At 61.0% G+C, this 14560-nt stretch overlaps 1 protein-coding gene across 17 annotated transcripts; it reads right to left on the bottom strand.

The window, feature by feature from the left end:
• Nucleotides 1-240: 240 nt before the first annotated feature.
• ADAM33 (ADAM metallopeptidase domain 33) lies at nt 241-14354 on the bottom strand. 17 transcript variants are annotated; one of them, XM_063720717.1, is made up of 22 exons: nt 14153-14351; nt 11766-11845; nt 9344-9420; nt 7260-7377; nt 7046-7122; nt 6777-6966; nt 6492-6557; nt 6337-6408; nt 6018-6184; nt 5847-5931; nt 5625-5767; nt 4995-5172; nt 4811-4900; nt 4408-4603; nt 4151-4259; nt 3857-4055; nt 3695-3772; nt 3510-3618; nt 3279-3426; nt 1812-1903; nt 1565-1636; nt 241-1266 (listed from the first exon to the last, which is right to left on the bottom strand). In XM_063720717.1, the coding sequence occupies exons 1-22, from the start codon at nt 14247-14249 to the stop codon at nt 1229-1231; spliced, it is 2481 nt and encodes an 826-aa protein (XP_063576787.1). In that variant the 5' UTR covers nt 14250-14351; the 3' UTR covers nt 241-1228. The 17 variants fall into 17 exon arrangements, with proteins under 17 accessions (XP_063576787.1, XP_063576788.1, XP_002830123.2 ...); XM_063720718.1 differs by having other exon boundaries at nt 241-1263; XM_002830077.5 differs by having other exon boundaries at nt 7299-7377.
• Nucleotides 14355-14560: the final 206 nt, after the last annotated feature.

The following is a 14560-nucleotide window of genomic DNA, read 5'->3' as shown; positions in this document are numbered from 1 at the left end:
AGCAATGGGACAATGTGAACGCCCAAGGGAGGCAGGAGTGACAGAGCAAAGAGGGTGTTCAAACTAGGCAACACCGTCCTGTGCCCAGACACATGCCTGGGGCCCTGGCTGCCATCTAGGCTCAGCCTGCCAGCCACCACCCCGTCAGCCACCACGCCGCCAACCACCACCCCGTGTGGTCCTCAGGGCACCCCGTAGGGTTGAATTTACATACAGAAAAGACTAACCAAGGTCCAGGTGTAATATGTCTTTTTAAAATTTATTTTAGAGACAGGGTCTTGCTCTGTCACCCAGGCTGGAGTGCAGTGGTGCCACCATAGCTCACTGCAGTGTTGAACTAAGGCTCAAGCGATCCTCTTGCTTCAGGCTCCTGAGCAGCTAGGCCTACAGGTACACACCACCATGCCCAGCTAATTTTAAATTTTTTTTGTAGATACGGGGTCTTGCTATGTTGCCCAGGCTGGTGTGGACCTCCTGGCCTCTAGTGATCCTCCCAACCCGGCTTCCCACGGTGCTGGGATTATAGGCATGAGCCACCACGCCTGTAGCCAACATGTCTTTCTTTTGACTTCTACTTTGGTATCTTTTCTTAAATGGTTCCCTCTGTCCCCTCCCACACACAGAATGGGGGAGAGGCTATCAGATTCTGAGCTCCAGAACCTCAGGTGCAGCACTGGGATTGGGGTTGGGGGCTCAGGAACCACCTAGGGGAGAAGACAGGGTGGGAAGAAACAGGAAGGAAGGTCCCCAAAATTATGTTTGTTTGCAGAGGCCAGGCTCCAGGGGAGTGTGGACTCAGTTGAACCATAGGGCCCCAGGACCTCTAGCTTCTGGCCAGCAGTCATGCCCTCCACAAAGCTGGGTCTGTGGAAATTGCATGTAGGAGACACACCAGGCTCCCAGGACAGAGCCCTTTTGGGGTGGCCAGCACTACCCAGCCTCCACTGCTGAGGGAGGTCAGGGGCTGTGTGACCTTTGCTTCTGGGACTGATGGTTTATTGAGCTGGAGAGTGTGCCCAGCAGTGTCCCCCAGCCCTCAGGAGCTTCTAACGTGGCTCTGGGTTCCTGGAGTGGGTGGGTCAAAGCTCCACTCGGGGAAGAAACTTCCAAGCTGCCTGAAGGTGCTGGAGGTCCGGTGATTCACTGGCTCTGCCCCCGGAGTTCAAGTTCCTGGGGTGGCTGTCAGTGGCCACCTGTCTTTAAATCTGTTCATTTTAGGAGCTACCTCTCACCAGAGGCAGGAACTTGGCATCTGGACTTGATCTGCTGAGAACAAGGAGGATATGTTGTCCCCTAAGGACTGGGGCCCCAGGCTGCAAGCTGTGTGGCAGGGAGCCCATCCTCACGCAGTGAGGACCGATGATCCAGGAAAAGCCACAGCTTCTCCCTCCCCAGCCCAGGGGCTTCCAGCATCCTGGTCTCCATGATAACCAAGAGGTCATAAACTCATTTCCATAATAACCTGAGCCCAGAAACCTGATTAGGGGGCAGCAAACTGAGGGGTGGGAGAGGTGGGAGGGTGGGCGATGAGAGGGGAAGGCTTTGAATCCAGGTCCCTGCCTACCTTGGGGGTCAGGCGAGACTGTGGGCAGAGGCTTCTCAGGGTAGCTGCTGGGCTCAGGAGAGTTCTCAGGGTCTGGGAGCAATGGTGGAGGGTAAATGTTGTGAATATGGTCAGCAGGAGACCCTGGGGCTGGGGTGGGGCACAGGGGACTCAAGGTGACTGGGTGCTGCCTATCTGGAAGGAGGCAGGAGGCACGAGCCCTTCCCTTCTCCCTTCCCTCTCCACCTTCCCCTGGTGCCTCACTCACCCAGGGGCCAGGGCTGTCCAGTGGCTGTGGGGCCCAACTCCATGGAGGGAACGCCGCCCAGGGGGTGGTCCCTGTGTGGGCCATCTTTGGGCCTGAGCAACGTGATAAGAGTCCAGGAGGTTGGCACAGTGATCCTGAGTGGGTTATTGCCTCCCCGCAGCATGGTGTCCAGCCCAGGGAGTTCTGCGTTGACTGAGTTTCTTGGGGCACCCATCTGCTCCAAGTCATCCTCTCAGCTCCCTTCCGGCTCCCTCTTTAGGGGAGCCTTGGGATCCAGGCTCCAAGTGAGCCTCATGCCCTCGGCTGGCACCTCCTCTCTCTAGTCATAACATTTCCTCCAGGCTCTGGCACCACCCAGCAGCCCAGCATTCGCCAGATGCTGGCATCGCTCAGCTTCCAAAGAACCCTGGACGTCCGCCCCTTCGGCAGCTATGTCTGCTCTCCTTGCCCCTGGGTACTCTGCTGCCCTTGATGATTCCAAGCCGTCTTTGACCATCCCCATCTCATCTCCCAGGGCCTTGTCATTTCCTGTGATGTTCCTTCAAAACATTCTCCCCTGCCCTAAGACTCCCACCTGGGGATGAGAAGCAGCCACCACCCTCTGCAGCGCCCCCTCCATGCTGACACGCCAGGCTCTGGCCACCTTGCTCCTCTGCCCACAGACCCTCAATCACGACTCGCCGTGTCAGGGTCCTCTTAGCTGCCACCCGGGGCCCAGGTGGTGCCCTGCCCCTGTCTGTTATGCCCTCTGTCCCCATCTCTGGCCCAAATCACGCCATCTCCCTTGGCTTGCCCAGAGCACTCCCAAGACCAGGTTATGTCAGACATGGCCACAGAGTGCCTGCCCTGCCTAGGGCCCTGGTGCAGGGTGAGTCCTAGGACAGCCATGCTTAGTATTATGTGACTCCCCCCTCCGCCACCACCCAGGTCACAGAGAACTGGGTTAAGGCAGGGCCCTGGCACAGGGGCAGCCAGCGCCGCAGCTGACCAGTGGTATGGAGTGAAAAGATGTGCTGGGCCCAGCATTTGGGAACTTCAAGGGGGTGACAGAGGTGATTTGGGCAGAGGAAGTGGCAAAGGGCTGAAAACTCGTGAGACAGAGGCTGGATAGGCCTCCGGGGGCAGCATGGCACAGGGACTGCAATCTGAGCCAGGGGAAAACAGGGCGAGTTCAAGGGTGAGGCAGCCAGCTGGTGGGAGAAGCAGGAGAGTGGACAAGAGGAGCTGTACTGGGAGGTAGAGGGCCATGCCTTGTGGTGCCGGTGGTGGGGCAGGGATCCACCCCCTTGCTTCACTGGGAGGCCACTGGAACCTCCTCTTCAAAGCTACTTCTTTCCACGGCCTCTGGGGCTGCTCTCTGCACCTGGGGGCAAGGCTGAGGGCCTGCCCCAGCTCCCACAGCCCCAGCAGAGCTCTGAGGAGGGGAACCGCAGGAGTAGGCTCAGGAAGCAGGCGTTCGGAGCCTACCCACTGCATGCAGGGTCCCTCCAGCAGCCCCAGCTGCATCGCTGCAGATGGGCTCCTGGGAGTCGGTAGCAACACCAGGCCAGGCCGGCCCCTGGGAGCAGAGGCAGCAGGACGCTGAGGAGCATGGCCAGCAGGAAGGTGTCATGGTCTGCGGGGATTGGGGGAAGGGGGGCTGAGTCCTGAGCAGGTGCACCACCCCAGCTCCTGCCCACATGCCCCCCACTGGCATACTTTCAGCCTGCACAGGGCCACTGTCCATGCTGCCACCAAAGCCTGGCTTGTCACAGAAGGGTGGAGCCCAGCCTGGAGCACAGTGGCAGTTATGGTTGCTATTGCAAACCTGCAGAGAAGAGAAGAGAAGGAGGGTCACGTAGGATTAGGAACCCCAAGGTCACCCCCACTCCTCGGGCTCTCACCCCGTGGCCATGGCAGGCAGTCAGGCAGCGCTGAAGCTCCTGGAAGGCAGTCTTCCTGCAGCGCCTGCTCTGGCACACCTACGGGCAGTGCACCAGGCAGTGAGGGGGACACTGGCCTGCAGGATTCAAATGGCAAGGAGGGGTCGAGTGGGCAGAGCTCACCATTCTAGGTCCACACTGGGTGCCTGGCTCTACCAGGCCCAAGCCAAGCAGGTCCAGCTGGGCACTGGGGAGTGCCAAGGCTCCCCGACAGGTCACTTCGTGACCATCTAGGTGAATGGTGGAGTCCACTGGCACCATGTGCGGTGCGAGCAGGCTGGGCTTTCCGCCCTGGCACTGCAGCTTCCCACACAGGGCATCCCTGGGGAAGCAGAGGGGGGGTCGACAGCTGCAATACCCCCCTTCCCCAAAGCCACTCCATAGCTTCTGCTCCCTCCACTCAGCTCCACTCCCTACCTCCCTGCACAGGGCAGGAAGTGGCCCTCGCTGTCCTGGCCGCAGTTTCCGTGAGCATCTCCCGCAGAGTTCACCACCTGGAAACAGGCCTCGGGAGCTGGACGGGAGCCTGAGGAAGCATGGGCCAGGCTGGGGGCAGCTCGGAGAGGGGCCGCGCTCAGCGGGCCTCAGTTTCCCCTGCCCATGTTCCCCACAGTAGGAAACTGGCGCCACCAGACGATGGGGGGCAGGGTGCAAGGGTGCTCGCGTCGTCTCACCAGGCCCCCAGAGCTGCTGGCACTGCTGCTCCAGCGTGGGACATGCGCCATCCCAGCAGTAGCCACTGCCCCTGGCACAGGGTGAGCCGTCCAGTAGGTAAACGTCTGGGGGACAGTGGGAGGAGGTGCCCGTGCAGAACTCAGGGAGGTCACAGTCACCCATGGCCTGGCGGCACAGCGCTCCAGCCGGCTTCAGCTGCGCAGGTGAGGGGTGGTGGGGAAGGCAGAGAGAAGCCACGTGCAGTGAGAGGTCCATGTCGAGAGCGCGGCTCGGAGCTGGGGGAGCCAGGCCGACCCAAGCCCAGCACCCAACCGGGGAACCTGAGGGCACCAATTAGCTAAGGCCAACAGGCCGGCTCCCAAGCTCCCCGAAACCCTCACCCTGAACCTTCCATGCCCTCACCAGGCAGTGCGCGCAGCAGTCCCCGTGGGCGCACTGGGCCCCTGGGCGCAGCGAGCAGTTGTGAGCAAAGCAGCAGAGGTCGCCGCACTCCTGGGACCAGAAAGGCAAGAAGGGACCAGGTGACGGCGCAGCGCCCCAGACCTGAGCGGAGAGGGCGAGTGGGGGCCGGGCGAGCCGACTTAACCTGGCCAGAGCCGCAGTCACACTCCTCGCCCGCCTCCACGAAGCCGTTCCCGCAGAGCGCCGGCGGCACCGGGAGTCCGGGGTCCGGGGCATTGGAGAGGCACGCGCCGCCCCCCTTGCGGAAGAAGGCGCGCAGCTGGCGGCGGCTGCAGGCGCTGAACACGCGCGGAAACGGGTGCCTACCGGCACGGGGAGCACATTGGGCATGGAGGGACAGTCCCCCAACCCCCGCGCTTCTCCGATCCCCACCCCTGGACTTGGCTACAGCCGCCAGATGGGCAGAGCCCAGAGAGGGGAAGTAACCCGCACAAAGTCACACAGCAAGCGGGACGGGGGACGGTGTGGCCCCAAGAGTGAGCAGCCCGGGACCCAAGGTGGAATCGCGACCCGACGGTGCTACTCCCGGTGGAGTAACCTCGCCAGGTTACTCGGAAAATAATCTTCATACCGTTGAGGATCCACTTTGCCTGAGCTTCTTCCCTTTAAGCCTCATAAACCACCCTGAAGCGGACACTATGATCATTATCCCCATTTTACAGAAGAGGAAACTGAGGGACGACCAAAGAAACGCAGCGGAGGAAGTCCCCAGGACTAGCCGCCCCGCCGCAGCCCCGACCCCCCACCCGCATACCCGGTGGCCGCAGCCATGACGCAGCCTCCGGACTCGGCCGCAGCCTCCACGCAGCAGCCGTCGGGGTCGTGGCTGAGGCCGAGGCTGTGGCCGATCTCATGGGCCATGGTGGCTGCGGCGCCAATGGGGAGCTCCGAGTGGTCCTGGGGGGCCGTGGGGGGGGCGGTCACTGCGGCCGTAGAGTCTCCTGTCTCTCCCCTCGCCCCCGCCCGCTGGGCTCACCGTGCTCACGCCTCCCGAGCTCTCGGCGCGGCACATGCCCTCGACGGGAGCCAGGCCCACCGTGGCGCCCTGGAAGGCGCGGCCCCTGGGGGCGGAGTGCGGCGTGACCAGGCGGGGCCAGGAGGTGAGGCCGCCCCGCCCGTGACCCGCGTCCGGGTCAGAGGCACCCACGTGAGCAGCTGCGCGGAGTCGTGGGGCCGCTGCGCCCACAGCCCCTGGCGCCACTGCAGGAAGGCCCAGAGCGTGGCGTTGGCGTCCTGCGTGACGCGGCTGCGGTCCCGCTCGGTCCACACTTCCAGGCCGGTCAGCACCACCTGAATGTCCAGAGTCCTGAGAAGCTGAGGGCGAGGCAGGGCTGAAGCCGGGACAGGGCGCCCCATCGCGCCGGTGGTCCTTCGTGGGGCGCCCTTCCTCTTCCCCAAACCCCACTAGCACCTGCCTGTCCTGCCGCCGCCACCCCCATCACCGCTCTCTCCCCGCCGCCCCCAACCTGGTCCACGTAGTTGGCGACTTCCAGGAGACGCTGTTTGGTGTGGTTCAAGTTTCGGTGCCGAGTCAAGAACTGGGAAGGCAGAAATCCCGGTGGCTTGAGGGGCTGAGCTGGCCCCATCCCAGACCCCGCCAACCCCTGGGGTCTCTCCTCACCAGGGTGTGGTCTGCCACAATGTACAGTTCCAGGTACTTCCAGGTCCTGCGCGCTTCTCGCCTGTCCTGTGGAGGGGCAAATGGGGACCCTGAGTGGAAGCTGCTGGGCTTGAGCCCTGACCACCAACCCCAGCTCCCAGAAGGAAGTTTAACATGTTTTCTGGAACTTGTTTCTTCAGACTCCAATAAAAATACTGGGACTGGAGGCCTGTGAATTCCTGTCTCTTCTGATTTGGAGGGCTATAGATACAGCATTCCCACTCCCATCCGCTCGATGCCCCTGACCCTGCTCTGGGGAGCACCAGAAAGGCTGGTCATGCCCGCTTTGTCCCCAGGATCCCTGTGGCCACAGGCTCCTTTCCAGGTGAGCAGCTGCTCCATCCGAAAGATCTTGTGGGTTGAGAAGTCCTTGGAGCCCCGGCGTGGCCAGGGACGCAGATAATAGCTGGCATTCCTGCTGAGGGTGACCAGGCCACTAGGGTGCAGAGAGGTAGGAACGGGTGTGAGGGAGCTCTTTCCCCATCCCAGGCCCAGCCTCCTCTCCCAGAGCTCACCTCATCCCAGAGCAGGTGCAGAGGACTACCCAGGAGTCGGGGAAGCCCCTTACTCGCCCTTGGTAGTGGCAATGATCCTAGGGAGGAAGGGGCCAGCCCCAAATCTCAGCCAGGGCTGGAGCAAGAGGGGCAAGAGGGAGGGTGTGGTAGGGGCTGGCTCCAACCTCCCCTTAGGAATGCAAGGAGGAGTAGGGGTAGGAATGGTGGGGGGTACCTCTGGGGGTGCATCCCAGAGCCCATGGAAGCATCTCACCCTGTGGTTGGGGGCCAGCACCACTGGCTGCCCATCTGGGCCGTAGTGGGTTTCTATGTATCCTGGGGCCAGCAGCCTGCTGAGAGGGGGTGTTACAGGGAACACTGAATTCAGCTTCCTCCTCCCTCCTCCAGGATGTCTCCCAGCCTTCCTCCCTAAATGCTAATGGAGCAGCTTTATGAGTGAGACACTCACAGTGTGTCTTAGGGAAGGGACAGGAGCAATGGTGACTTGCTCAGATCAGAAACTCTTGGGGCTAGAGGAAGGAGCCTTGGTGATGGCGTAGTTGTGGGAGGTGTGAATATGGGAAGCCCAGGGAGGACGCCAGGGAGGAGTGGGAATAGGGGAAGAGTTTGTGGTTCCCAGGGGACCTGCAGCAGCCAGCAGGATCCACAGGCCGGGAGGGGAGGAGTCAGGAGACACTGCCGAGGAATGGGACTTGGAGTTGGGGAAATGCAGTGACCTCCCCAGGTTCCCCTGCCTGCTGCCCTCCTTTGTTGGGCATCTGGTCAACCCTCTTGTCCCCACCTGCCCTAGATCCTTGAAATATTTTCCTCAGACTTCTAGACCCCACATACCTCCCACCTGTCCTTCAGTGATTGATGCTCACCCCCTGCCTCCAGAGAAAACAGAATCGCCACCTGCCCACGCTGCTTCCACCCTCCCCGCCCTCTCCACACCCACTCCAGTAATGATTCCATTTTCAGGCTCCATCTTAACAGGATCTTTCCCACATGGATGGATCAATCATAAGTCAATCTGTCTTCTTTAAAGAAAATCCTTTACCCCAACCTCACCTTGGCCTCATTACCTCCAGACCACCCCCTAATGATGGCTGCTTCCCCCCTCCCAGGCACTCCACCACCTGCCCCAGCTCTGCCCCCCACCCCTGCTCCACACACACCCACCACCCTAGGAGGTAGGTGATGTGACCACCCCATTGAAAAGGTAGGGACATTGGCCCCAGGGAAAATATGGTTGGGCACAGTGGAACTAGAGTTTGTTCCCCGTCCATCCGACTCCACGAGGGAGAATAAAATACGTTTCAAGTGCTCAGAACAGCGCCTGCGGTCAAGCACTCAGTAGGTGATATATATTAATAACATAATCTGGGTGGTTTTAAGAGCCTGCGCTCCAACTCGGACACCCACCCCACCCAGCCCAAGGTACCTTCCTGAGCACAGGTCTGCCTGTCCCTTCCCCTGCTCAAAATCTTTGGCTCTGGATGGTCCAGGACACTGAGCACTAGAATGGCCTTCTGTGATCTGGCCCTCCTGGGACTCCCCAAATTCATTCCCCGCTGCTCCCCTGTATGTAGATGGAGACCTTCCAGGCAGGTCAGACAAACTGCTGCCCCCAAGTGTAGCCACTGCATCTTTTTCTTTTTTCTTTTATTTTCTTTCTTTTTTTTTTTTTTTTTTCTTTTTTTGAGACAGAGTCTCACACTTTGCCCAGGCCGAAGTGGTGCAATGGTGTGATCTTGGCTCACCACAACCTCTGCCTCCGGGGTTCAAGCAATTCTCCTGTCTCAGCCCCCTAAGTAGCTGGGATTACAGGCGCCGCCACCACGACCGGCTAATTTTTTGTATATTTAGTAGAGACGGGGTTTCACCATGTTGGCCAGGCTGGTCTCAAACTCCTGACCTCAGGTGAGCCGCCCGCCTCGGCCTCCCATAGCCACTGCATCTTTGTCCCTGCCATTCCCTTAGCCTGGAGTGCCGGCTCATCTTTGGGATCCCTCTAGGATTTCTTTAGACTCAGCATATCTTGCAAATGTCCACTAGGTGGTGCTCACTCATCTCCAGCAGGGAGCTGACAAGTCGCTCCTGGGGTTGCGAGGGTGGATGTGCCCCACAGCGGGGCTGACAGCCTCAGCGGTCCTCTTCAGCCTCCAGGGAGCCAGCCACAGGCCTGTGTGACTCTTCCTGTCATCTGCACCCCCTCTGGGGTCCTCTGCCCATCCAACCACCCGCACAGATCTGTGTCAGTCCCTGCCCCCCAACACTGATCCCCTCCTCCCAGCCCTACCCCAGCCTGGCACTCACTGGTTCTTCTCCAGCTCAAGCAGGAGCTCCTGGCCTTCAGCCTCCAGGGCCACCAGCCCCACGTCTGGCTTCGAGACCTGGGCAAGAAAGAGTGTGGAGCTGAGATGGTGGCCTCCAGGCCTCCTGCCTGCCAGGGAGTAGGTGGCCTGTGGAGCTGGCTGGGGAGGAAGTTCTTGGGGAGAACGTGGGCTGGGGAGTCAGCAGGACCCCCCCCCGCATACTATGGAGGGCCTGGAGGAGGTGAGAACATACAAAGATGTTCCCAAACTCAGGATGTTTGCAGTCCTGACAACAGCCACTTGGAAGGGCATTGGCACAACCTGCCAGGCGCACCAACATCCTCCCTAGAGACCAGAGGTCCCAGAAAGGTGCCCCTGCCCTGGCCCACCCTCTTCTTTCATACCCAGAAGGGGCATCAAAAGCAGGGGAAGACAGAGGGGTGCTGAGGACGTTATGGGGGCATCGGGTAGCCATGGTCAGGGCCTCCTCAGAGCCTCTGCTACCTGAGGCTTGTTTCCAAATAAGCTGCCGCTCATTGCCTATGGAATTCAAACTTTACTCCTCCACTTCCAATTTTGGCAAACTGCTCCCTCTTCCAAAGTTTTCCTGGGCCTCCAGCAGCCCCTGTCCCTCCTGCTCCGACACCTGCTTCACTGGACCCACGAGGTAAACATGGACGCCATTCCAGCCAAGAGAGCACACTGGCTCTCAGCTAGGTGTCAGGAGGCTGGCTTGGCCGGCCAGCCCTCTCTCCTTCCCCCACCCTCTTGGCGTCTCCCACCCTGTGGGAACACCCCACTTCCCCCTTGTCCACTCAGCCTGGCTGGGGGCCCAGAGTTGGAGCCGGCCCAGGAGCTTCCTGGGAGGCTGCTGTGCCTTCGGAATGTTTAACCCCCGACTCCTTTTCTCCAAAAATGCACTGGGCTGGGGCTCTGTCCAAGGGTCTCAGAGTCTTTGGAGGGAGTTCTTCCTTTGCAAGTGGGGAGCAGATGGCCCTTGCCTCCCTGGCCACAGGCCCCACAAGGCCTCCAGCATGAGCTCATGTGGCTGGAATGCCACTTGCTTTATTGGGGAAAGGTCTGCCCTGGGAGAAAGGCCATACTCGAGGTCCCTGTTCCTCTGCAGCCCCTGCTGTCTTTACTCTTGCCCTCCTGGTACCCTGCCCCTCGATATATACCCCTCATCTTGAAATGTGAGTGTTTCCTGCCTGTTGGAGGGGATACCTAGCCTCTACTCTTTCTTCTGTACCATCTTGGCAGGCTTCCTGGGGGCAGGGGCCCACAGCTGGGGGAAGCAGAGCCCCTTTGGGGCTCTCCTCTTGGTCACAGCCCAGGCCAGACAGACAGGAAGGCCCAGAGGCAGAGTGACCCCAATGTATGTCCAGCCTTCCCCTCCTGGGGATGGGGAGGGAAGTCTCAAAGCTCAGGCCAGTGCTGTGCTTGACCAGTGGAATGGGGGCCTTATGGGCCTAGGGGATTCCAGTGAGGGCCCTGGGTTGGGAGCTGCTGGGTCTCTGGGGGCCTCCCTGCCTTCATGGCAATGCTCCCCTGCCTCGCTCTTGCTGGATTTGGACAGTAGGGCTGAAAATTCCAAACAAAGAGGGCTCTCTACGAGGGGCAGGGGTGTAGCCAATGCTTTAAAATCATTCAGACCTTAGTGGGTCTCAGGCTCCCAGCCTAAAGAGCTGTGTGACCATGGACAATTTCCCCAAGCTCTCTGGGCTTCCATTTGCCCCTCTGTAAAATGAGCATATCAAGGCTACTGCCCTCTTAGTTTGCAGCACAGATATTATGGCACAAACAGATGGGGCATGGTTATTCCGGAAGCGTGTGAAGGGCGGGATTGGGAAGAGGCTGGGGCAGAGCGTCCTGCAGAAGAAGCACATGGGGTGGTCTTACATCTGGGGGGCACCAGGAGAGTGACCACTGCCCCACCCCCCACCAGAAGTGGATTCCACAGGAGCCGGTGAGGCTGAAGGTTCAGGCCTTCAGTGGCAGGGCCCTGAGAGGGACAGCAGTGTGTCCACAGGGTCACATGTTCTGGTCAACTTTGCAAAAGGTTTTCTTTTTGGTGCTTTTTTTTTTTAGAGGCTCCTGAAAAGCTTCAGGACCCACAAACCCTGGACTCATTTCTGCCTGGTAGGGCTGGGGGTGGCCCAGATCATCCAGGGAGGGAGGGAAAGGGGGAGGTGGGGCGGAGAAAGCTGAAATGACTTCCATGTGTGCGGGCTAACGAGATCTAGATGTCCAAACCCCAGTGCCCTCTTCTGCCCACTTGAGGGGCGGGGGAGGCAGGGGCCTACAGGAGTAGTGACTTGGTGGTTCTGGGGACCCCAGCAAAACTAGAAGCTGTAATGTAGGGAGAGACAAAAGGGCTGGGAGGTTCAGGGCCCCTGTGGAGGGCGGGGTGACATGGCACTGACCGGCTCCTCCAGGCTGACGGCGCGCCAGGGTTGTCCATCCAGGACCCAGTGGGGGGTGACTGGCTGCCCAGGGATATGTCCTGGAGTGAAGACAGAGCACAGGGTAAGGGGGACCTGAGGAACACAGGGGCATGGGACAAAGCAGAGGGAGGGGGTTAGAGGACATCCCCAGGGAGGCACTGGAGGCCTTTCGGGGCAGACTTCTTCCACACGCATGGGTTCAGCCTGGAGAAGGAGGGACACCCATGGACATCCTTGGATCTGAGGAGCTATCAAGGAGGAAGAAAAGAGAAGGCTGGAAAGGGACAGCTCAGCTGGGGACATGGGAGTCCCCTGACCTTTGTCGGGGGGCAGGCTTGGGCTCGGCGATCACAAGGAAGAGGCCAAGGCCGCCAGTGCAGAGGGGAAGGGAAGAGGGAGGCAGCCTTAGGGATTTTTAGATGGGCAGCAGATGCTTTTAGGGTGAGAGATCTACAAAGAGAGGACGCCTGTGCCTCCCCATCATCTGAGAAAAACAACAGCCAGATGTTGCCTTGCGAGGTCCACCTTGCCCGGAGCTCCCTCGGGGACTCTGTCCTGGTGGCAGGGTTTTGGTACCCTGGCCCAGAAGGCCCCTCCTCTTCTCTTCAAGGGGAGGGGAGGCTTCCGGACGGAGCCTTGGTGCTCCCTGGCCGGGTGTGCCTAAGGGGGCTCTAGGAGGAATCCCAGAGCCAAGCATTACTCAGAGGGCGCCTGGAATGCTCCCAGCCCCCCACTGGCCCCAACCACTCTCACACGCCCACCCTGCAGGAGCCAGGCCCCAGGCATCCAGAGCCTGCAGCAGCCCTCCTTACCCCGGTACCCAGTCCCAGCTCCCAGAACAGACAGCCCCCGCCCCCACGCAGCCCTGGCCTCAGTCCTGCTGGGCTGATGGCTGCCTGTGGAAGTGACTCAGCTCCTGCTAGGCCACCCCAACTCCTTTTTTTTCCTCCACCTTCTCTCCCAGACTACAAACATCAAAGATCCTTCCTCCAAGAAGCCCTCCTTGATTGGATGAGTGAATTGCCATCAGGCAGATGAGGGCCGAGAGGAGTCTGCCACCTTGGAAAGGAGGGGCCAGTGCAGGGAGGGCTCTGAGTGGATCTGGGGGAAGGGAAGAAGGGGAGGTCTCTCAGCCCAGAGAGCACTTAACTGAGAATAGAGAACCAAGCTTTGCTGCTCCTAGGCCTCTAAGGGTTTGGGAAGAGGTAGGGTGGGCCCAGGCACAGGTGTGGTATGGGTGCAGTGTGGTGTGTGGGTGCTGTCCACATGGCCTTACATGCACATGCTGGCCACGGGCACCCTGACCCCAATGAGGGAGAGAGGGGCAGAGCTGGAGCTGGAGCTCCGGTGACCGGGTGGATGGGAGGGGAACCCGAGGGAGCCAGGTTGGTATTGGGCACATAGACCCCCCTCTCCCAGGGGTCCCATCGCCTCCCCTGGCCCCAAGATAGGGCCCAGAGGGGAGGGAGCAGTGGACCACCTGGGACCCTCCCCTGGGGCCAGAACAGACCAGGCCCCTGGACCTGTATGGTCCCCGCACAGTGCTGTGGAAGCCACCACCCAGGCTGTGTAGCCCAGCCCAGCCCCGCATGCCTCCTCCCTGGTTGCCCTCCCTGTCCCCGGCCAGGCACTTGCTGTGCAGGACTGGCTAATCCTCCCGCCCGCTTGCAGAGGTTGTTCCAGCCCCATCTTAACATCTTTGTTTGGAAGGGGTTACCCGGAGGAGACAGCTGCAGTCTTCCCAGAGCACTGCTAAACAGACACCTTCTATCTGGAGAGGCCCTTCTCTATCTCACCAAACAAGGCAACAATATAAACAACATACACACTGCCCTGCCACCCTGGGAGGAGGGAGGAGGGGTGAGCAGGGCGGAGGCCACAGCTAGTTCTGCAGCCTGAGAGCAAAGCAGGGACTCTGGGGGACTCCTGGGCATGGGGGCTTCCTGGAGGATGGAGCCCGGCTGAGTCCTAAGGGGTGGAGATGCAGGAGCGGGTCACACGGTGGCCGGCGGATGGGAGCTGGTCGTGAGAGCGAGAATCCAGGCAGAGGGGGCTGCGGGCTACGGGCTGGGGGCTGGGCTGCCCCCGAGGGGGGAGGGGGCCATGCCTTCTGCTTTGCCAGCGGAGTGGCAGCCGGGCAGTGTGGGCAAGTCCGGGCCCGAGGCCAGCCCAAGCACACTTGAGCGTCCCTGGGCAGGTCCCACGGAGACCCCCCCAAACAGTCCCCACGCCCTGACCTACTGGCCATATGGTCCCGGGGCTGTGAGACCCTCCGCGCGCTGACCCGGGCTCTGAGCAGAACCCATCCCCGCCACCACTACCTCGCGTAGCCTGCCCCTCAGGGCGTACCCCGCCCGCTTCCTCACCTTGAAGTACCCCGGCGCTTGGCACTGGCCAGAACAGCAGCAGTAGTAGCAGCAGCAGCAACGGGGTCCCCCGAGCTCTCCGGGGCCTCCAGCCCATAGCTGTGAGCTCCTCGGCCTCTAGGCAGCTGCTCGCAGCTCCGGCTCCGCCCGGGCTGGATTGCGGCCGACCCACGCCCCGTGCAGCCCCAGGCCTCCGCCTTCGGACCTTCCCGCCCCCGCCCCCCACCGCCCGCCCTCGCTCCCGCCTCCCCTCCCCGCCAATCCCGCTCGGAGCCTGGCCAGGAGCCCCGACGGCGTGGGCCCTGGGGGAGCCGGGACGCCACTCCGGGACCGCCTCCCCTCGAGGGGTGGAGCTGGGCGGAGGAGGGAATCCGTGCGGCCCCTCGGATGACCGGCCCGAGCCGTCCC

This window comes from Pongo abelii, chromosome 21 (genome assembly GCF_028885655.2).
Source record: "Pongo abelii isolate AG06213 chromosome 21, NHGRI_mPonAbe1-v2.0_pri, whole genome shotgun sequence".
NCBI classification, from domain to species: Eukaryota; Metazoa; Chordata; class Mammalia; order Primates; family Hominidae; genus Pongo; species Pongo abelii.
Note: the sequence above shows the minus strand (reverse complement) of the source record. Positions and strands in the feature narration are given on the sequence as shown.